This window comes from Elephantulus edwardii, unplaced genomic scaffold (genome assembly GCF_000299155.1).
Source record: "Elephantulus edwardii isolate Elephantulus edwardi_28Jun2011 unplaced genomic scaffold, EleEdw1.0 scaffold00009, whole genome shotgun sequence".
NCBI classification, from domain to species: domain Eukaryota; kingdom Metazoa; phylum Chordata; class Mammalia; order Macroscelidea; family Macroscelididae; genus Elephantulus; species Elephantulus edwardii.
In genome coordinates, this window is record NW_006399759.1 from 18,502,403 (window position 1) to 18,526,400 (window position 23,998).

Genomic DNA, 23,998 nt, shown 5'->3' on the forward strand with positions numbered 1-23,998 from the left:
ATTCATTGCTGTACTGCATAGTCTTTTCTGCTCCCCATTCTGTTTTGCAGGTGTTTGCAAGAGCAGACCCTTGGACCTGGTGTTTATCATTGATAGCTCTCGAAGTGTCCGGCCTCTGGAGTTCACCAAAGTGAAAACCTTTGTCTCTCAAATAATTGACAATCTGGACATTGGGGAGATGGACACAAGGGTGGCAGTGGTGAACTATGCCAGCACGGTGAAGATTGAGTTCAATCTCCGGGCACACTCAGATAAACATTCCTTGAAACAGGCTGTGGCTCGAATCACACCCTTATCAACAGGCACCATGTCAGGCCTGGCCATCCAGACAGCAATGGATGAAGCCTTCACAGTGGAGGCAGGCGCTCGGGGGTCCACTATCAACATCCCAAAAGTGGCCATCATTGTGACAGATGGGAGGCCCCAGGACCAAGTGAATGAGGTGGCAGCTCGGGCTCGGGCATCCGGTATTGAGCTCTATGCTGTAGGAGTGGACCAGGCAGACATGGAGTTCCTTAAGATGATGGCTAGCGAACCCCTAGAAGATCATGTTTTCTACGTGGAGACCTATGACTCAACAGCACTTAACAACAACAACAGGCAGTAGGATAATCCTAAGGGGAAGATGTGGTACTTATAAAAGAAAGATATAATCCCTATTCCACAATATGGCGTTTCCCCTCTGAAATAGATTTCTTAGTCTAGAATTTTTTTTTTTCAATCCATATTTTATTTACACTAGTCACCGAGTAAATTCTTTTTTTAGAGCAGCACCAGTTGCCAGCCCTCTATTAGGCTTGTTCCCTGACTGCTACTTCATTTCCTAAGTGGCTCATTTGTATTTAGGACTGAGTATGTCTTTGTGTTTGTGTGTGCATGTGCTTTGGGATAAAAGGGAGGATGACTTGAAAAAGTTCGGTAACTGTATTCTCTCTGACTCAATTATAACTTCAGGATTTGATACTGGTTGACTAGGAGATGGATGAGCAGAACAGGGTTGACGAAACAGGATCAGGAAAGAATGGATAAAAACAATATGCTGCAATCTCTGTTTTTCATACCGGAAACAGGAATGACTAGCCAGATGGAGAAAGAATGTAGGGCTCTTCTGGAACAGTTTTCACCTCTTGGAAGTGGAGTCAAAGAAAGAAGCTACCAGAAAACCATCAGAGTGACTCACCTCAAACTCTGGCATTGCTTGATGGGGTAGGGGTGAACGGGCAGGCCTTTAGACCTGGTGTTTATTATTGATAGCTCTCGTAGTGTTCATCCCCTGAAGTTCACCAAAGTTCAAACCTTTGTCTCTTAAGGCCTGACAAGATCTGACAGAGCGGTCTGCAGCAAGGTTGGCCCTGTGTATCCAGGCTCTTTTATGATATGCAGGGACACTTTCTCACATTGTCTTAAACAGCCAATGTGTTCAGGAAAGATCTGAAATCTATTCATTCATAGAAATCAAGAAGAACCTTGAGAGTAAACTTAGTATTAGAGGGATCTCTATATTGAATCCTTGGCCTTGATATTTTTTCCTGATCTCCTAATTGTACAGGGAGCTCTGGTGGCCTAGTAGTAAAGAGTTTTCCTGGCAACACAAAGGTGTCCAGTTCAAATATACCAGCTGCTCTAACAGGAGAAAGATGGACAATCTCCTCCAAGGCTCTTAACAGCCTCTGAAAACCTTGTGGAGGATCAGTTTTGTGCCATTTCTGACTCTACAGTACAGAACAACAACATTTTTAATTCGTGCTAGGGAATTCTGAAGTCTTCTGTACTTCCAACACTCACAGAGAGAATGGTGTTAGAGGATTGTTACATTTCTTGAGTGGCCTGCTTACAGCGTAGTCTTTTTTTTTTTGTATTTTTTTTAAATTTTAATAATTTTAATGAACATTTACAGAGATTTTGGATTTCCATTCATTCATTGCTGTACTGCATAGTCTTTTCTGCTCCCCATTCTGTTTTGCAGGTGTTTGCAAGAGCAGACCCTTGGACCTGGTGTTTATCATTGATAGCTCTCGAAGTGTCCGGCCTCTGGAGTTCACCAAAGTGAAAACCTTTGTCTCTCAAATAATTGACAATCTGGACATTGGGGAGATGGACACAAGGGTGGCAGTGGTGAACTATGCCAGCACGGTGAAGATTGAGTTCAATCTCCGGGCACACTCAGATAAACATTCCTTGAAACAGGCTGTGGCTCGAATCACACCCTTATCAACAGGCACCATGTCAGGCCTGGCCATCCAGACAGCAATGGATGAAGCCTTCACAGTGGAGGCAGGCGCTCGGGGGTCCACTATCAACATCCCAAAAGTGGCCATCATTGTGACAGATGGGAGGCCCCAGGACCAAGTGAATGAGGTGGCAGCTCGGGCTCGGGCATCCGGTATTGAGCTCTATGCTGTGGGAGTGGACCGGGCAGACATGGAGTCCCTTAAGATGATGGCTAGCGAACCCCTAGAAGATCATGTTTTCTACGTGGAGACCTATGGAGTCATTGAGAAACTTTCATCTAGGTTCCAGGAAACTTTTTGTGGTAAGTCTGTGCTACAAACAAGAAAGGATGCTGTATTCAGACATTGTGTACCCACACACACAAAAAGATTTATTCTACTTCTTTGGTGGAAATTTTATGGAAAACCCCAAAATACAAGCAATGCTTTTTGTATGTGTTTGTGTTCTTACCAACTTAAATGTACTTTGTTGACTTAGGAACATAAAACTGCATTATATATAACTTGGTTTGCTCATAAAATCTTCATGTTTGCATTAGAGATGCGAAGGTCTGGAAATATCCAGGATAAATGCTCCCGCTGTTCCCTGAATAAGGTTAGAATAAAAAATAAACCCCAAACAACTCAAGACACCTCTTTCCCCCTCTGCCCACAACTATGTTTTTTTTTACAGATTCCCGCCCCAGCTCTGCCATTTCTAGTTTAAACAGGACTTTGCTGGTTTTTCTGCAGAAGACAAGGAGTGGTAACTGTTCATGACAGGTCGTCTGACTCATATTGCACTGTGATGGTCCTTGTGTGTATATATTAATGCATCTTCTAGTTTTAAGGCTCTGCTCTCTCTCACTATCCTCTGTAAAGGAAGAAGATTAAGGACCAGAGAGGTTCATGTGTTAGCTTACTTGACAGATAACAAGAAAAAGATATTTGGAGGGAAAAATTTATTGTTAACCTCCTGCTCTTCCTTTTGGATGGATTGTGAATATGTTCATGTTAATGTAATATAAGTTTAACTAACTTTTAGCATTTTTATTGTGCTTTTTAGAAAATTTATTGATAGCAGTTTGTCTAAAGCTGAGGTTTCTTTTTAGCCACACACCAATACAATAAATATTTGATATTCATACTTCATTTTATATCATTTGGAACTCTCTGTGGAATTATCCAGGCAGGTGAAGACAAATTTCTAATTTACATGAATTTTACACTTGTATTTTGCCAAAAGGCTGGAAAGCAGTAATTCAGGTGAATTTTAACACAGATGCTTTTTAAAAAGAATGTGTAGTTTATTGCACATTTTAAAAATTCAGTGTGCCTTTCTTGATCATCGATGTTGCAAAGATGGAGGTAGTCTATGCTTGTCATCAAGTCTAAAGGAGAGAGGTGATTCCAACAAGTGAACCAGTAATCAGAACTGACAATTTCAAAGAGACTTTATATCTACCCCAGCAATCACCAGTTTGTCAGGAAATGGAGCACGATGTCTTGGCCAGGGAGAAGCCTGGTCTCATCTCCGCCAGCCCTGGCTGGCTCCCTCTTGTCTTTCCTGTCCCAGCACACTGGACCTTCACAAGGCTGCTTTGACTTTGGTGGCATCTATTTGGAATTCATTGGTTTTCCAAGAAGAAAATGGCTTTCTTTCTCCCAGGAAAAAAACCCCTGCCTTGTGGGTGACAGCTTTTCTTAGTTGCTGTTCTGTGGAAAACTGACTCTCCAAGTTAGCACCTGGGGTTGGGCCTGAAGGCCATCAAGTAACAAGTGGTGTGTGTCATTCTTTTCCTTCTGGAACCAAAGATCTGCTTGTACTGTAGGGAAAAATATTTTCTCTATGGAAAAGAGACCGAGGGGCAGCTTGTAGTAGTCAACAGGTTGGAAAGATCATTCCATGAAAAAGCCTTTCTTGGGAAAATATTAGCCTTGTAATGTGGCCAAAAGCAATGGGGACTGAGTTACCTGCCGCAGAAGTCCCAGCATCCACCTTGGTTTCTTAGAAATGACTACATCAATTGAGTCATTTTGAAAACAACCCACTACAAAAACAAACAAACAACAAAACCAGTGAAATAGAAATGCATCTAGAAGCAAAAAGAAGGAGAGACAGTTTAGTTAATACAATCTCACTAATTTGGTTTTCCTTTTGTTTCCACTTGCTTGCGTTGGGCCTATGAATCCACTTTCCTTGAAAACATCAGAGACTCAGTGCTTGCATATGTGTTTATTTGGATTCAAGAACCTGTCTTGCATATCTGTCAGGCAGTTCTCCTCATTGTCCTCCACTATTTTTTTTTATTGAAATATTTATCACTTCTCAAGTTTGAGCAGTGTCTGGACCCACAGGAATGCCTGTGTGTGTGTGTGTGTGTGTGTGTGTGTGTGTGTGTGAATTCTTCTTAGACGGAGTCCAGATTCTTGATGCAGTGAGACAACTTCATCACAGAACTTCAAGAATTATGTTATTATTTTAACCTTCTGTGTTTGGAAATGGAAGGGTTTTTCAAGGAATGGTAGGTAAGCTGAAGAAAACATTAAGTTGTCTGACCCACAGAAGGTTTTGACCTTAGCTCCAAATGTAAAATTCCCTTTCTCTTTTAAGAAAATCTACAAGTTCTGTAATTTTAAGTTAATAACACTTTCCGTTTGAATACTATTTCTAATAAGCCAGAGGGACAAGATTAATAGCCAACTTTAAAAAAAATTTTTTAGTAGCCAACTTTTATAGTGCACTAAAGATAGGATGGGGGTAATCTCCCATGTGATTAACTGCCTCTGAAAACCCACTGAAAGGTCAGGTATGGACTGGTTCTAACTCGACGGCACACAACAATAAAAATAGGTTGAGGTCCATGTGTAAAGACATCTTTTTTGTATTTTTATTTTCTTTAAAGAAAAATTGACTTCAGTGACTTCAGTGCAGCTTGAATTTCTTTCTTCATTACCATTGGCTCTTGTTCATATGGTACTTCCTTAATTTCTTTAATGTCACTCAGTTCTTTTTAGCAGAGTGACTCTTGTTTCTCTCTTCCATTTTCTTTTGATGCTTCATAAAAAAGAAAACTCATTGAAGATTTTTCCCAGAGCATTTCTCAGTATTGTCACTAAAGGCTTAAAGTTGTTTTTTAGTGTTTTCAATTTTGGAAATGCCAAGCAACTTCTTACTTTTATATTCTCCAGTTTTAGTTCTTTGCACATTCCATTGTAATTCTTCGCTTTGTCGTCTCGAGCTGCCCTTTGAAATATGTGTTCATCTCTTTTATTTCAGCATTTTGTCTCTTTGTTTTGGCTTCTCGATGCTCTTGTGCAATTTTCAGGGTCTCGTCTGACATCAGTTTTGGTCTTTCCCCCCTTCTGTCTTTGTAACTACCTTTTTCTCTCTGCATGGATGATATCTTTGATTTCATCCCAGAACTTACCTGGGTTTTGATTATTAGTGTCCAATGCCTCAAACCTATTCCAGAGATGAATTGATTTTTAAATTCAGGTAGGATAGACTCAAGATTGTATTTTGTTCTTATGGGCTTGTTTTAATTTTATCCAGCTTCAATTTGAATTTGCATGTGAGTAATTGATGATCTGTTTTGCAATCAGCACTTTGCCTGGTTTTGACTGCTAATACTGAGTTTCTCCACTGATTCTTTCTACAGATGTAGTCAAATCTGATTCCTGTTTTATTCACATATTATGTTATATGGGAAAGTCTGCTGTCAGGGATCTCTACAGTTTACTCTGCATCAGTAATGTCAGTTTGAAGTCTAAGTTGTACCTGATTCAGTCATGGGCTTTTCTCTCACTTGATATGCATCTGATAACTGGACAATGAATAAGGATGACAGAAAAATTGATGCCTTTAAGTGGTGGCATTGGAGAAGGGTACTGAATATCTTATGGACTGCAAAAAAGAGCAAACAGATTATTTTTTTGAAAAGGCCAAGCCAGAATGCTCCTTGAAGACAAGGATGGTGAAGCTTTGTCTCACTTATGTTTGGCATGTTGCTAGAAGAGGCTATTCCTTGGAAGGAGTTTCAGCAAAGGAGAATGAGACCCTCAATGAGATGGACTGGCACAGTGACAGCTCAAGTATGTCAGAAATGACGAAGATGGCACAGAATAGGCCAGTTGTTCTCTGGGTCACTATAAGTTGTACTTGACTCAATGGCACCTAACTACACAAAGAAAGGGAGCTCTGGTGGCCTAGTGATAAGAAGCTGTGCTGTAATCACAAAGGCACAGAGTTCAAATCACCATTTGATTTGCAGGAGAAGGATGGGCTATCTCCCTATGTGCAAATTATTGCCTCTTAAAACCCACTGAAGGGCTAGCTATGAGTCAGTTCCAGCTTGATGGCACGCAACAACAATAACAAAGACAGAACAATTATAGGCTTATGCATACCAGAGACAATGAGGAGAGCACACAAACAACAACAATAATAGAATCAACTAAATATCACTCTAAAAAAATTTTTTTTAAGATTGGAAAGATACTTAAAGAAAATGTCTCTTTTTCTTTATCAGAAATATTCATTTCTTCTGTTTTAATATTTTTGGCTCTAAATTTCCTCTGCACAGCCCTGGACGCCTGCATGCTCGGCACGCACCAGTGCCAGCACGTGTGTGTCAGTGACGGGGAAGGCAAGCACCACTGTGCGTGCAGCCAGGGATACATCCTGAATGCTGATAGAAGAACGTGTTCAGGTGAGCTTTGTTTAGGGATGCCAGGTGCCTAGAACTCATTTGGGAGATTTCTAAGGAGTCCTGGTTGCATAGGATACAATAATTTTCAGATCCATTGTCCATAGGGTTGCTATGAGTCAGAGTTGACTCTGTACCAAACAACAGAGTGAAATCAACTAAACATCACTCTAGAACATATTCTTTTAAAGGAAAGATAAATTTGGGAATAAATTTGGAGAAAATGTCTTTTTGTTTTCATCAGGAATATTTCTTCTCTTTTAATATTGTCGGCTTTAATTTTCCTCCGCACAGCCCTGGACGCCTGCATGCTCGGCACGCACCAGTGCCAGCACGTGTGTGTCAGTGACGGGGAAGGCAAGCACCACTGTGCGTGCAGCCAGGGATACACCCTGAATGCTGATAGAAGAACGTGTTCAGGTGAGCCGTGGCTCCAGAGTACAGAACAAGGTTCAGACCCTTTGTTCATAGGATTGCGATGAGTCACAGTTGACTTGATGGTATCCAGCAACAACAGTTGGTATAGGAGGTCAAATGCTGGCCTGTTAGCTGGAAGTTCAGCAAAGTGAACCCACCATCCATTGGATGCCTTGACTAGGAACCAACTTAACAGCAGGATCAATAATGTCAGGGGGTTTGGGGGATAGTCTCTAGATTTTGGACTGAGCTTATGTCTCAAACCCCTTTTCACTTAACTTCTTTTGACTGATTTTACTGTTGTTCGTCAATAATTTTTATGTCAAAGTTGCCAAGAGAGAAAACTGAGATTATACATAACTCCATTTGTTACATTACTTATTCTTTTTCTTTTTTTATAAATATATAACTATTTATTTTTTAATAACAAATAATTTTTAAATTACAAGCAATTTCTTGAATCACACTATACATCAATATACAGTAAAAATCTTACAATTTAAAAATGTACACTATTGAAACTGAAAGGTTGTCGTTAGTGGTGTCTCCTGGGCCTGAGGCTGTGCTGAGGACAGGCCGGCTTAGGAAAAGGATTGGTAGAGAAGGATGCAACAAACCTTGATCCTTTGACAATTTGGGATTTAACAAAAAGTTTTTAAATTTAAAAAAAAATTTAATGAAATACAGTCTTTGCTCTCTCTAACTTAGCATCAATGTTCATAGGATCTAGAAATAGAAGGAAATTTAGAAAGATCTTCTCTCATTTAGTATCTGACACTTGATTCACAAAGCGTCAATGTGATTTAGGCCTGTTTTTCTAAATTCTAGAAAAAGGATCTTGATAGGAAGAAAATTTAGAAATCATTTCCTCTAATCCACTTGTTTTAAAGATTAATGAAATTGTGATGCAAAGAGAGAGAAAGTGTTGCCCATGTCCCTGGGTCTGCTGGTGTCAGGAGTCAAACCCTGGAGGTTGGGTGCCATTAGCAGTGCTTGTACATACGTGAGTGAGTATGTACGTGCTAAGGACAATAGTTGCTTACTGTTTTTCCCCCCATGTGCTCACATTTATCCTGATCACCTTCTGACAGCTATTGACAAGTGTGCTCTTAACACTCATGGATGTGAGCACATCTGTGTGAATGACAGAACTGGCTCTTACCATTGTGAATGCTACGAAGGTTATATCTTGAATGAAGACCAGAAAACTTGTTCTGGTAAGTGAGGGAGAATCTTTAACTATTGAACTATTGCTTTCTGTATGTATCTACCTGCCTATTCAGTGGGTACTGGTAGGTTATACTGACTGCAAATTTGATTTGTTTTAGTCTCTCATCAGCCTTACCATTTTCCCATTTTTAAGTAGGATTTTTTTTTAAAAAGGTTATATTTATTCTTTCATGATTGCACATTTTTCTTCTTCTCTCTCCCAGTGCACTTGTAATGCATTTCTTGTTCCAGATTGTTGTTATACATGTAACACCTAATTATCTGTTCCTTTTGAACAGTTCTTTCCCTCATCTGTTCCAATGCAGTGTTCATTATCTATCCACTCTTTTCCTATTCTCCCCTCAACTGCAAGGTCATTCTTATTATATAACAACAGTGTTATGCAGTACTTGTCCTTTTTTGACTGAGATATTTCACTCAGCATAATGTCCTCCAGGCTTACCCTGTTTTGTAATATTTTATGAGTTCATTGATTTTCAATGTCCCATACTAGTCAACTGTGTGAATGTACCACAGTTTTTCTATCCATTCATTTGTTGATGGCACCTGAGTTCCTTCCATCTCTTTGCTACTAAGTCTGATTTTTAAAAAGTATTATGCATATATCCGTGTACTGTTCATCTTCTTCTCTGTACTGACCCCAGTCGTCCTTTCCAAATTCTAGGGATAATTTAGTAAGTTAAAACCAAATAAAATCCCACAAGATATTTATCACTCACAAATTGGAAAAAGAGTAATGTATTTTGTGGTGGAGAATCTGGCAGGCCCAACCCACCTTGATGAAACCATCAAAGTTAACATCACCAATACTGGGATATAGAGACAGCATGGTCCTACTAACATAATGTTGTTGTTAAGTGCCGTCAAGTTGTAGGCAACTCATAACGGCCCTATGAATGAAAGTTCTCAACACTTGTGTGACTTTCATCCTTTTTGATGGACCAAGTTAAATGATGTGATGGACAAAGGAAAAATAAAGGAAAGAAAGCAACATGGATTGAAAATGGAAAAACGCAGACAGATTCAAATTGAAAGAAACAGACTTTTCCAGTTCTTTTCAAATGTGTCAAAATTACAAAAGATGAAGAAAAATGAGGGAAATCTCTTTCTTAATTTGAGGGAGACTGAGGAAACATGACAACTTAATGCAATATTTGATTTTAAATTGGGTCATGGGCCCGAAAATGGACAACAGATTGGCAAAATTTGAATAAGGTGTATAAACTACTGAATCACATCTTATCAATGTTATCTTCTAATTCTGATCTTTTATATTTAGTTTGGGTAAGATTTGGGAACTTTTGGAGAAACTAGGAAGTTATTGTATTATTTGTCATTCTTTTTCATATTTGTTGTTATTTGTTGTCAAGCTGGAGCTGACTTATAGCTGACCCTCTCGTGGGTTTTTAGAAGCAGTAAATCCCATGAGAGGAAATTGCTATCTTTCTCTTGTGGAACAGCCAGTGAATTCAAGCTGAGTGTTTTTGGGTTGGCAACACAACTCCTTACCATTAGGCCACCAGAGCTCCATATCTGAAATAATTTTAAAATGAAAATTTGGAAACAAAATCTGATAGGAAAATGTCTTAACCATGAAGCTTTCTTTCTCATTGCTGTCAAGTTGGAGCCAACTCATAGCTGACTCTACAGCAGGCTTTGAGGAGCTATAAATCACATTTCCCACAGAGCACCTGGTAGATTTGAACCCACTGACTTTAGGTTGGCAGCAAAATTACTTAGGTCTGTTGCTGTTCCAAGTCAATTGGTCTCCATTGGACAGTTACAATAGGAAAGGCTGTGTTACAATTTCTTCAAACTCTGTTTAGGTAAGTTCTGCTCAATAATTTTTTTCAGGTTTTCCTACAGTGAAACCAATTTTCTGAACCTAGTGTCATTAGTCACATAACTGTTGATACTATTCTGGTTTGGGATAAATACAACAAAATTAAAAAGAATTTTCTGAATGTACTTATGGGATAGGTATATCATAAAAACTTCAAAATAACAAGGAGAAATCACCAGAATGATCTCTATATAGAATTTTGCTTCATTTAGCTAACTTCTGTGGTGAGTTTTCATAATCTAGTTGATTCTGACTTATGGTGACCCCATGTGTGTACCAGATTTTCATAGAACGGGGCCATACTATTGTCAAGCATCTGACCTTTTAGAAGCATCTTGATAGGTCTGTTTTCAGAAGTCAGTGTGAATTGCTGTTCTTTCAGCTGGAAGTCAAGTGAAAGAATTAATTGAACAGACCTTACCTGAGCATAATTGTTTATGCTTCCCAGAGAGCTCTTGCTGACCTTTCAAAGAAAAACTCAACTCACACAAACCACCGTGGAGCTTCCAACATAGTTTTCCAACTTAGGTTTCCAAGGCTGCAAATTGCAATCTGAAGAGACTAGTTATCCTGCTCCTTCAGTTTAGTTAGTGAGTTCAGACTGCTGGGGCTTCTCAGCTTTCGGGTTAGCAGCACAACTTGCCAAGAGAGCTCCCTAAGGAAACCTTTGTTGTGTGTCTTCAAGTTGGAACTGACCCATAACTGACTCTCCAGTCGGTTTTTAGAGGCAGTTAACTGCACTGGAGGAAATTGCCCATCATCCTGTAGCTGGTGAACTCAAACCACGTGCCTTTGGGATTGAAGCATCTTGCTATTAGATAGACCACCAGAGTTCCTTTTACTAATCTTTAGTGAGAGCAAACGGCATCAAAAGATTTGAATAGTTTCAAGTGTAGTAGCAAGTGAAGAAATTTCTATAAATGGGGAATAAAACACTTCTCTACTTTTTCTTTGCCCGGGAACTTTTGACAGTTGAAGATAAATGTGCTTTTGGTCGACATGCGTGTCAGCACATTTGTGTGAGAGACAGAGCTGGGTCTTATCACTGTAAATGCTTTGAGGGCTACATCCTGAATGAAGATAATAAGACGTGCTCAGGTAAGGTCTGTTCAATTAATTCTTTCAGATTAGACTACCACTACAGTGAAATCAATTTTCAATCTTCTAGACGTGGTTCTTAAAGGTAATTTGAAGACTCAGTGTTCAAGTATTCTACCATGCATTTAGGTAAGCTATACATTGCCCAGAGAGCAAGGAACCAACTAGATTTTGTAAACATAGATCACTCCGTAAAATTACTGGAAATGGGGTGGGAATAGGGGGCAGTATAAGAAAAGCTAACTGAATGTAGAATCCTTGTCCAGGAAAATTTTATAGCTCCCTACACCAGGGAGTTTTAAAGCAAATAGGAAACTTCGAAGGAAATCGGTTGGATAGTAACTATTTGGTGTGATAGGCTGAACTGATCCTTTTCCAGTTAAAACTTGGCCTGGAACTTTTCTGTAGTGTTAATCTTAAAGCCGAGCTGTTTAGTAAAGGGCACTTTGTCAGTGACTGAATTGGTCCCACACATATCTTCCAGTAAATTTGAAGTAATTCATTCCTTGACAGTCTCTGGATGATCAGTGTTTAGTGAATCTGAGCATTATGAGGGACTTGGCTAATGAGCCCACAGCAGTGCTGCTGATGCTCATTAACTTGATTTAAACTCACTGACAGAACAGGGTAGCATTTGTAACGGAAAAACCCTTTTAAGAGGTAGTCCTCCTCTCAAAGTGGTGATTAATTTCAACTTATTCAATATGTTTCAGATATATGTATAATTTCCTCTCTCCTGACGAAATACATAACGTGATTTTAAAAGATAGATTAAAGGAAATGGCATATCACTAATTTTCTTTTTTTAAAAATAAAATTAAATAAATGAGAGCAGTAAGCCCTTGTTCTGCTTTTAGGATAGCACTGTGGGCATAAAAGGAAACATATGTTTCTGCCTCCAAGTAATTTACAGCCTGAGTGGAAAGAGTACAAATATCTCAAGAAAATGGAGACTAAGTTACCAGGGGAAGAGAGTGACCCAGCTAAGGGCTTGTTGGAGAAAGGGAGGTAAAGGGTGTCTGGGAAAGGACATGGAGAGGGGGACTGGGCTTGAAAGGCAGTGATGGTTTAGGTAGAGAGAAGTGGAGAACAGGAGGAGCAAGGGGAATGTATTAATGTAGGCTTGTTCATGGGAAGAAGGACTAAGCTGTTCAGGCTCCAAAACTCTTGGATGGCTACATTTCTCAAACACTCCTTGCCATCAAAGTTACAAGGGGCTCTTAGCTAACATTCCATTTGGTTTCTGAGGCTGTAAATCACACAGGAGGAGGTTGCTCATCTTTCTTCCATGGAACCACTGGTGGATTGAATGACTATAGAGGCATATGGCACTTGGGTTAGGAGCCTAACTTCCTATGGACTACGCCACCAGAGCATCATGTATTCCAGTTGGTGTCAGGCTCACTGAAGACTTGAGGAGATAAGTGAAAGACTTTTACACTTAAACAAATAATATGGAAGCCATTTATTACATGAAGAAGAAAGAAATATTTTCAATCAAGGCAGACAGATAGTGATTAATGACATTCCAAATATTGATTAATGACATTATTTTATGCTTACTGACTGCCATACATGGTTCCAGGCATTTTAGACATGGTACTTCAACTCATTCTCACAGCTGTTTTGTGAGGAAACGGAGGCATAGACAGATTAAGTAACTTGCTTATATCCACTTGGTTAGTAAGTGGCAGAATAGAATTGAACCCTCTGAAGGCTCTGAACACACAGTCATACTATCTCTTAAGGAAAGTGAGGAAAAAAAGAGAGAGTAGAAAAAGATGGAATGGCAGAAAAACTAGAACTTGTATCTTTTACTGCTGTATAAATTAAACATGTTGAAAGAGATATACAATTTATATTCTGTTTTAAAGAAGGGATATGCAACAAGGGCCAGCTCTTCTCTAAAGACTGTTTTCCCTTTGCTGGGTGGTATGAAGGATTGTAAAGCAAAGGGGTAGACCCAGATAAGAGGCCAAAGATGGCAGCATGTCCCACTGCTATCTCTAGAGAAGGTCCTAAACTGGAAAGAGAAGGAAAAAAGAGGTATTCTGTTCTTAGGCATTTTGCAAAGAAAATCTCAATTGTAGGGACAAAGGAGAATATCAGTACTAAGGTTGGAAGGGTATTTTAGGGCCAGATTACATAAGGCTTTGCTTTTCAGTACGGGCATTCTATAGGCAATAGGGAACCATGGAAGATTTCTCCGCACAGATTGACATTCAGTTAGATGGGAACAAGTAGCATGATGTAGTCTACATTTGTTTCTTTCAGCAAGCCTTTCTTGGTCTATTGAGGAGGAGTGCTGCTTTTATTTGTTCCACATAGTACTTTCCTCTGCTTGCCACTCAAAATTGGACCAACTGTTCATGAAATGGACTTAGAGATAGATAGGAGTACTTTATTTCCGAGAACACACTGTCTTATTATTAGGTTCTTTCACTCTCCTCCCTCTGCCCTGCTGTGTGTGTGGGTCCAGGCTAGTATTTTCTATTCCACCTAGTAAACTGTTTAAGGCAGGACCTTGACGAAAGTGCAATAAGGGCTCCAACAATGAGTTGTTCTTGGTGATGGCGATGATGATCTGGAAATAAGTGGAGAGGTGATAGACAGTAGGAAAGGGTAAAGGTGAGTTCTCAAATGTACTCAGTACTCACTGCAGCCTCAGTGCTGTGAACGGGAGGGGGCAAATAAGAAGGTATACTCAGTTGGAAGAGTTGGGAAAGAGGTGGGTGTAATCAAAGGTGATATTAGAGGGATGTGAGTTATGGACTATGAAAGATTTGTTGCTGAGAACAAAAGAGTTCATTTCTATTTTAACTCATGACTGTATTCTTTCCTACATCAAATACGGTTAGTAAGCAACAAGTGTGCTCTGGGCACTCATGGCTGCCAGCACATTTGTGTGAGTGATGGGACAGCGTCCTACCATTGTGATTGCTATGATGGCTACACCTTGAATGAAGATAGGAAGACATGCTCAGGTAATGGTCATCCCTTTTATACCTATTCTGTGTGGTAGGAAGATCTCCCAGGAGTAAGGTTTCACTGCTTTATATCTAAAACACAGATGTGATTGAGACAGACTGAGCATTCTAACTTGTCAGAATTCTCCACTGGCTTTCAGTTGTCTACAGAGTAAAACAATTATACATCTCAGCTGTAGACATTCTACCTTATGTAATCTGATTGCACCCTATCTTATTGTAAAAGATATATGACATTAAACAATATATATGATATGAATATTTTAAATTTATCTTTTATTTCAGTGAAGGATTATAAATCATATATTAATTTTTCATACAATCATTACTGGACATTCTGTTTTAGTAATTGCCATTGATTAATGTAATTAATCAATTATAACATCTAATCAGCACTTTTTGTGGCTTAACTATTTTAAATTTACAGGTCAGTGACATTGATTCTGTTTCCAGTGCTGTACCACCATCACTAGTACTTGTTCCTAAATGTTCTCAACATCTTCAGCAAAAGCCTACATTTATTAAGCATTGACTTTCTATTTTCCCTTCCTCCAACCCATTGTTATCACTCTTCTACTTTCTATCTCTATGAATTCGCTGATTCTCAATATTTCATATACACGAGATCATATAGTATCCGTCCTTTTGTGTCTGATTTCTTTCACCTAACACAATGTTTTCAAGGTTTATCCATGTTGTAGCATATATTCAGACCTCATTACTTCATATGACTGTTGTCTAGTGTATGTATGTACCACCCTTCAGTTATCTGTTCATCTCTTGAACACCCCTTGGACTTTCTTCCACTATTTGTCCATTGTCAGCAGTGCTGCTGTGAACATTGGTGTAGATTATCTAAGTCCCTGCTGTCAAGTCTGTTGGTCTTCGACCTCGAGTGGAATTTCTACACTGTATCATCATTCTGGATTTAACTTTTTAACAGAGGTACCAAACAGTTTCTACAATGTTGTACCATATTATACACCCACTAGCAATATAAAGGGTTTCTGTTTCTCCATAAGCTTGACAACACTTGTTTTTCAATCATAACTATCTTAGTTGCAGTGAGCTGGTATCTTTTTTGGGGTTTTGTTTTTAATTTTCTTAATGCACAAGTTTGTTTCTAAAGTCTAATTTATCTGGTTTTTTTTCCTTTGTTACTTGTGATTTTGGTGCTGTGCCTAAGAATTCAATGTCATGTACAGGTCCTGAAGCTCTGCCTTTATGTGTTTTCCTCTGAGTTTTATGGCTTAAAGATTATATTCAAGTTATTATTCCAATTAATTTTAATATGTGTGATGAAGTAGGGGTTCAACACCATTCTTTGCACATGAGACCCAGTTGTCTCAGCACCATTTGTTAAGAAACTATCCTTTTCCCATTGAGTGTTTTTGCCACTCTTGTAAAAGGAAAAAGCAGAAAAAACCCCAAATATCAATGCATTTATTTCTGAAGTCTCCATTCTTTTGCATTATGCTATATGTCTATCTTTATACCCATAGCACACTTGATAGATTACCATAAATTTATAATACGGCTTGAAATGTGGGAGTGTGAGACTCTCCAAGGATCTTCTTTTTAAAGATTGCTTTAGCTATTTGGGCCCCTTAGAATTGAAAATTGGTTTTCTCATTTCTATAATAAAATCTATAAAGAATGTTAGTTAGAATTTCTCCAGATTTGTCCTATCAATCCAGATAACTGTTACCCAGCTAAAGTGAGCTGCTCACTATTCCGGGAACATGCTCTACCCTCTCTTGTCTCCATCTTTGGTGAGATCAACTTTCCTCATTGAATTTGCCTGTTAAAACCCCAAGAATCACATCCTTACCAATGTTTGGTACTATTGAATTATGTTTTCATAAATCTAGAAAACATAAAGAAGTATCTCAATAACATCTTATTTTTCTTGCATTTCCTGGTTAACACTGGGGTTAAGCATCTCTTTGTATGTTTATTGGCCATTGACATTCTTATTTTAGAAATACTATTTATGCGCTATAAAAGGAACAGATAAAGTGTGAGCAGCACTCAGGTCTGACTTCTTGCTTCACATAGGGGAACTGTTCCTCTGAATAATGTCCACGTTGTTGTTATGTGCCATTGAGTCAAATATGACTCCGAGCAAACTTAGGTACAATAGCTTTGATACCTGGCCTGTCTTGAGCGAATCTCATTGTCTCCAACATATTTACCCGCATTATCAGTTACTGAGTCAATCCGTCTCATCCTGTCTTCTTTTGTTCTGTCCCTCCACACTTCCAAGCATGACGCCCCTCTTCAAGGACTGGTCTCTCCTGGAAACATGCCCAATGTATGTGAGAAGAAGCCTCAAAATCCTTGCCTCTGAGGAGCAACTTGGCTTCACTTTCTCCAGAACAACCTGTTTGTTCTTTTGCTAGTCCATGGTATGTTCAGTATTCTTTTCCAGAATGACAGCTCAAAGGTATCTTTTCTTCTATCATCCTTAGTCATTGTCATTTCCCTTTTTTCTCCAGTGAAAATTTATATTAAATTCGTTTGCTTTTTGAATAAAATTTTTGTTATTTATACTGGCTTATACTTATAAAGTTCATATCCATTGTTTTTCATCTTTAATGAGGGAGGGCACAGTATGACAAGAAGATTATTTTATTTCTGTATCCTTAGCTTCCTCCTACACCAATTATCTACTTTAAAAAAACAATTGCTTTTAGCCTGAGAAATTTCAGACAATCATGATAGTGTATGAGCCTTCAGGTATCTATCACTCAGCTTCAGCAATGTAAACATATTCTCTGATGTACTTTTTACTTGACATTAACATTCTAAACTTATTTTCCTTTTTTCTGTTCACTCTTAATCCTTTTGCCTCTTGTAAATGTTCTTTAGGTAAGTCTTGAAAACATAAATACTAAATAATAGATTTTGTGACTTGCTTTAACTGGTTATAAGCAGTAATATTTTGTGTATGTTCATTGTCTCAGCCATTGAAGAAGCACGAAGACTCATTTCCACTCAAGATGCCTGTGGGTGTGAAGCTACACTGGCATTCCAAGAGAACGTGAGCTCCTATCTCCAGAGACTGAACACAAAACATATCCTTTATGTTGGTTTTTCTGCTTCTGTTTGAAGCCCACCTTAGGTACTTGTAAAAAGACCAAGGGCCACATAAGGATGGCTGATCTTTACCAACTTCACAAAGGGGAAATGTCCTCATCAACAGCATCAACAATATAAAACCATTTTCCATCATGCTTCCATACCTCTTTCTACTCATCTCAATACCAATCTTGCAGCTTTATTGGGTCCAAAATTCAATTCTATTGCTCACAGACCATACAGAACTGTACTGGTGAAATCAAAAGATTATAATCCAGGTTAGCAGCAGAATATACTCAGGACAACTTCCAAAATATGCTCTCAGGTGCCTCAGCCTTGAGCCTTGTGGCTCTAGGCCAATGTTACAGTTCTCACTTCTGCCAGTTATGGCTCTCTCCTCCCCAATCCTCTAACAAACTTGGACAAAAGGCTCTGGTTTCATGGGATGACAGTCTCATGGTCCACTATGTGCCTTGTCAGGTCTTTTGTTTTCTGCTGTGGCTGCTGTGACTGTTGCTCCTGTAGGCCCTAGTCTGGCTGGTGCAAGACTTTCTGGTTCTGAAGGATGACTTGCATTCTCTTGTTTGCTCTTTTCTAATGGTGACATTCCTCAAATTCTGCTGTGGATACCCTTGGTTTAATGGTGAGAACAGCCAACCCCCTTGTAGATTGGCTGGGATACTAGCCAGTCCCCTTGTGGATAGGCTAACACCCCTCATTCACGTATTTCCATCCATCCACATGGCAAAGTAAGCTAACAGATAAGGAAACAACTTTGAACAATAAAGCCTCAGCACCACAGTACTACAACTGAGCTAAACATTTTCCAAACTCCAGCCACAGGACAAGTGCCTCATCTCTTAAATTTGGCTCAGCATATTTCTTTTTAAATTGAGTTCCTTTTAAAGATTTCAAGGAAATCATGTCAGTCATTTAATATCTGTATATAAAAACTGTTGTTGCTGTGAACTATAGAGTTAGAACCGACCTATAGCTGACCCTCCAGCGGGTTTTCAGAACAGTTAATTACACGGGAGAAGATTGCAGAGTAGCTCCTGTGGAGTAGCTAGTGGATTTGAACCATGTGCCTTTGGGATTGCAATTCAGCTTTTTGCCACTAGGCCAAGAGAGCTCCCTTCTTGCCACTAGACCAACCAATTATTTCTATTATGCTTTTCCATAGTAATAGATTTTAATTGGGCTCTTACATAATGGAGCTCTCATACTATGAGCCTTGAATATTCTTTCTAAAATAAAAATCTGTGCAAGTATAGAATGAATTGGTTCTTTAATGTAGTATAGTATCTTAGATTAGATAAAGTTGTATGCTTTGTGGTCGAATAATAAATTTCATAAACAATTTCAGCACAATTTGCTCAAGTTGACAGCTATGTTCCTAAATACCCAACTGAAGTGGTATTCAAATTGTGGGAGGTAAGCCCTAGAAGTCAGCAAAGCTTTCAAGGAGTATAGGGGCACAAATAGTTTTAAAGAATTCCATCTCCAAATCCTTTATTTCCTTAAATTGATCTTCCTAATACAGTACTTAGGATAAGTTGACATTCATTTAACTTTATAGAAAGACTTCATCTTACTCTGAATCTAAACTGCATTTCTAGGAAAAAGTAAAATCTCCATAGAGCCAAACAAAGGAAAAATGGAACAAACACAAACACAAGATTTCACAAACACTTTTCTCTCAATGCATTTCATTAAAAGATGCCTTTCCAATTCAATTTTATCTTTCTTTCTTACAATCACATTTTGTTAAAAGTTGTCATTTGTGCTTAAACTATGTTTTCACCATTAGTATATTGATTATTTACTTTAGGTGAGGTGTTATTATTATTATTATTATTATTATTATTATTATTAAATTTTATTAGTTTCAATGAACATTCACAGGGATTCTGGGCTTTCACTCCTTCATTGCCGCACCATTCTCTCCACCCTCCTCCCCAGTTTGTTCTTCTTCCCCGCCATCCGAATGTCTGTTTTAATTGTCCAATTGCCACAGTGCTTGTCAAAGTCAGTTCTGATTAATCTCCTTTGTCAGTGTGTCCTTTTCCATTCCCTATCACTCCTCCCTGAGAGAGACTTCACCCTGATTCATAAGGAAAAGGGGATGGCGTATTCTCTTAGCTACTTCCTGCTGAAAAGGGAAGCTGTGGGTTTCAGGGTGAAGATCTTCTCTCACTACTCTAAAGGGCCCCTTTGGCAGTAGGAAACACATAGACTATTATGGAGATTGATTTTGGAATTTAGATGCACTCTTATTGATTGTGCTTGGCCATACATGTTCATATCCTTGAAGATGTATCATGGGGGTGTTGCAACCTAGAAGACACAAATTTGACTAACAAGTTATAAGTACATGAGTCAAAAATTATGGAAAAGTAAAAGAAAGGATTCTTTCATTGTTTTACAAACCCTCCCCCAGCTCCCCTCCACCATGTAGCCCTCGCTCTAGACTCCTGTGATGACAGAAGTACCTAGTCATATATCTCTTTTAAACAGTTTTCTCCCTCCTCTGTTTCAGTGCAGTATACATTATTGAACCCATCTTACTCAGTCTCTCCCCAACCCCGAGGTTAGTCGCATTCTACAACAGTGGCATCATGTAATATTTGTCCTTTTGTGACCGGGATATTTCACTCAGCATGATGTTCTCCAGAGTCAACCATTTTGAATAATATTGCATGGGTTCCTTATTTTTTAATGCAGCATAGTATTCCATTGTGCGAATATACCACAGCTTCTCTAGCCATTCGCTTGTTGATGGGCACTTAGGTTGTTTCCAACTCCTTGCTATTGTGAACAAAGCTGCAACAAACATGGGTGTGCATATATCTGCTTGGATGTCAGCTATGGTCTCTTCAGGGTATATTCCCAGTAGTGGAATTGCTGGGTCAAATGGTATCTCTATTTGCAACTTTTTGAGAAAGCGCCATACTGCTTTCCACAGGGGTTGCACCATTTTACACTCCCACCAACAGTGAATCAGGGTTCCAGTTTCTCCACAACCTCACCAGCATTTGTTGCTCGATGTTCTGTTAAATTTTGCTATTTTGACTGGGGTGAGATGATATCTCATAGTTGTTTTAATTTGCATCTCTCTTAGGGCTAGGGATTTTGAGCATTTCTCCATGTGCTTGTTAGCCATCTGAATGTCGTCTTCGGTGAAGTGTAGGTGAGGTTTTTGTTTTGTTTGTTTGTTTTAAATTAAGAGCCTGTGGTAACAGAGAACCCAGTAGCCTAGTGGTAAGGAGTTGCATTGCTAATCTAAAGGCAACTGGTTCAAATCCATGAGAAAGATTTTGCAGTCTCCTCCTATGTAATTTACAGCTGCTGAAAAGCCACGGGTGAGTCAGCTATGAGTTGGTACGGACTTGTTGGCACATAACCACATGAACATAGTAACAAAATTAATTTAAAGATTAATTTTAATACATATCTATGCTTGTTTCTTATATTAATTTATTTGAGGAAAATAATAGAATAATTACAAGAGTATTTCCAAGATTCAAGGTACAATGCAATTGTGTGGGGAAAATGGATAAGAAAACAAAATATTTTTAACTTTAATATTTTAAAGAAAGTATTTTTTAAAAAATAACCAGTTCTGTCAAGTCAATATCAATTCATGATAACCTCATATTGTGTGAGAGTTAAATTTTGCTCTCATAGGACTTTCAAATTGCTGGTTTTTCGGAAGTAGATTCCCAGGACTTTCTTACATGGTCCCTTTGGGCAAATCTAAACCATCATTCTTTTAAATGAGCAGTCCAGATTTGCACCACCAAAACTGAAACCCAGCCTACTGCCATAGAGTTGACCAGGACCCATGTCAACCCTCCATCAGGTTTCCTAGGCTAAATCTTTAGAGAAGGAGACTACCCATCTTTTTCCCATAGGACAGCTGGTGGATTCTAACTCCTGTCATTTTGGTTAGCAGCCTCACGTGTTGTTACTATGTTCTGTAGAGTTGCCAGCAACTTGCAGCGACCCTATGTACAGCAGCTCTGATGCCTGCTTTGTCCTGAGCCAGTCTCACTGACTCCGACACACCTACCCCCATTGCCTCAGTTACTGTATTAGTCCATCTCATCTGGGGTCTTCTTCTCCTGCGCTGTCCCTCTACCACCCCTCCAAGCTTGATGTCCTTCTCTAAGACCTTTCCTTTCTGGCCACATGCCCAAAGTATTGAGACAGAGCTTCAAAATCCTAGCCTCCAAGGAGAAACTTGGTTTCATTCTCTCCAAGACAGACCTATTTGTTTTCTTGGCAGTCTATGATATATTCAAGACTCTTCTCTAGCACCACAACTTGAAGGCATCAATTCTTCTTCTGCCATCTTTAGTCATTATCCAGCACTCTGATGCATAGCAAGTAATTGCAAAGACCATGGCCTGGACTGGATCAGGAGCACCTTTTTCTCTAGACTGACATTGTTGCTATTTAGTATGCTGGAGAGGTCCCCGACAGCAGATTTCCCCAAGATGTTAGAAACTTCTAATTGAATGGTAACAAATACCAGTCCTGTACTGTATTAATATTACAGGGAACACATTGCCAGACTGGAATTTTTATTTCAAAAGTCAGTCTTATTCTAGAATTGCATGTTTTGAAACTAAATATTCAAAGAAAATGTTCATATAGTTTAAATATATGTTCAAGAACACTTATTTGTCAAAATTACTTTAGAAGAGATCTAAAACAATGTTTAAGACTAACGTTTATATGATGATCTCTGAAAAACAGAATATCTAAGTTTTAGATCAGACTTTTTGTGACAAAAAATAATTTTGCTCTTCTTCACTTGAAATAATAATTACTTCATCTTGTTATGATCAAGTGTCTGAAGGTCTTAAATGAATAAAAAAAAAATCACAGGTCTAGTCACTGTATATTTTTTTGGTGTGTGTTTGAAATGCTGTGAACAAAGTTAGGTAACTGTGTTCTGGTTAATTTGATTTTTAAGCAAAGATGCATAATTATGTATTTAATTTTATGTGTAAATAGATTGATATTTTGCATCTCCACTGCTCATAAAATTTTATGTGTTCATTTGTTGAAAGTCTTAAATGATCAATAGTGAAAGTAACAAAATTTTTTTAAGTTGGGTTATGAAAGCAGATACAATGATGTTGACCTTAACAACTCCTACTTGATGACATTTTGGAGAAGTTGCAAGTAAATTAACATGGACAAGCACATCATTAAATCATCCATATTTTTCACCAGGAAGTGCGGAGAGCCTGACATATTTAATAGTCATTTATTTTTCACACTTATTAAGTATTTCCTATGTGCCGGATAATAATTTGTCATTAAAAATGCTTGAGTATTACTGAGTAAATAACAAGAATTTCTTCAGCTGAATCAGTTTCTTTTTACCCAAGGAAATAAATGTTCATATCCTGATTAATAGCACCTTTTAGTATCACTAAATTAGAATTGTAAAATGGTTTGCAGGAAATAGAGTGTAAAATATTTTTTTTTTTGTCTAAAAATTGAGCCACTTATTTGGAAAATGTTTATTTTAGGAAGACAAGGTATTCGCAATGGAAATTTTAGATTTCCTCTGAAAGTCTTTGTAATATAAGTCAATTTTATTTCTGAGATTATTAACTATACAAAGTATTAACATGTAAAAGGTTAATAAAATTAAATGGAGGTGAATAAATTTTAGATGTCTTTCTTTTAGTGCTTTTTTTGGTTTTTTTGCTTAGTTTTACTAGACTACTATTAAAGCTGTGATCAGGGGGTTGCAATACAGATATCTGAAAATAGTTGACACAGATTAAATAAACATTATATAAAATTTCAAATTCATTCTGGTGTTAGACGTGCACAACTAAGGAGCGCTAGCTCAGTTACAACTTTTTATCAAGGATTTAAAAACTCCTAAATTTGCTTTATGGTTGCTTTAGAAATCAATCAATAAATTTGTAAATATTATTCTGACAAGCAAAGAAACTTCACATTTTTTAAAAGTAATGTTACTATTAAGCCTAGCCTTTTTTGTTCTGTTTATTTTTGGGTTTTTTTTTTGTTTTGATTTTAGCTTTTTATAAAATCATATATTTGATATAACTTTCTGAGTCTTGAAGTGTGTAACTTTAGAACTGATAAAATAGTACTTTAAGTTGTTACTGTTAAATTCTTCTTTTGGTTTGTAGTGTCTTTAATGTAATAAACAAGTTGTGATCTTTCTGTATTACTCTCATGTCTTATTTTTGTGTTGCTATCATATAAATTTGGTGTGCTAAACATATTTCCTTAAACTAAATTGACTGAACAATTTATTTTAATGTATAATTCACAATCACCTGTTATGCATCAGAGAGTTGGACAATGACCAAGGAGGATAGAAGGAGAACTGATGCCTTTGAGCTGTGGTGCTGGAGAAGAGTACTGAGA

At 38.1% G+C, this 23,998-nt stretch overlaps 2 protein-coding genes across 3 annotated transcripts in view; both read left to right on the plus strand.

The window, feature by feature from the left end:
* Positions 1 to 22,798, plus strand: part of MATN3 (matrilin 3) — a 26,988-nt gene extending 4,190 nt beyond the window's left edge. Inside the window, 7 exon segments of the mRNA XM_006880721.1 lie at positions 1,967 to 2,533; positions 7,214 to 7,339; positions 8,428 to 8,553; positions 11,382 to 11,507; positions 14,366 to 14,491; positions 17,461 to 17,571; positions 22,743 to 22,798. Of these exon segments, the coding sequence (XP_006880783.1) occupies positions 1,967 to 2,533; positions 7,214 to 7,339; positions 8,428 to 8,553; positions 11,382 to 11,507; positions 14,366 to 14,491; positions 17,461 to 17,571; positions 22,743 to 22,798 (1,238 nt within the window).
* The window catches only part of WDR35 (WD repeat domain 35), a 114,632-nt gene continuing 100,594 nt past the window's right edge, over positions 9,961 to 23,998 (plus strand). For both annotated transcript variants that reach the window (XM_006880655.1, XM_006880656.1), the window contains exon 1: positions 9,961 to 9,968. The gene's annotated coding sequence lies outside the window, so the exon portion shown is untranslated. The remainder of the gene's footprint in view (positions 9,969 to 23,998) is intronic.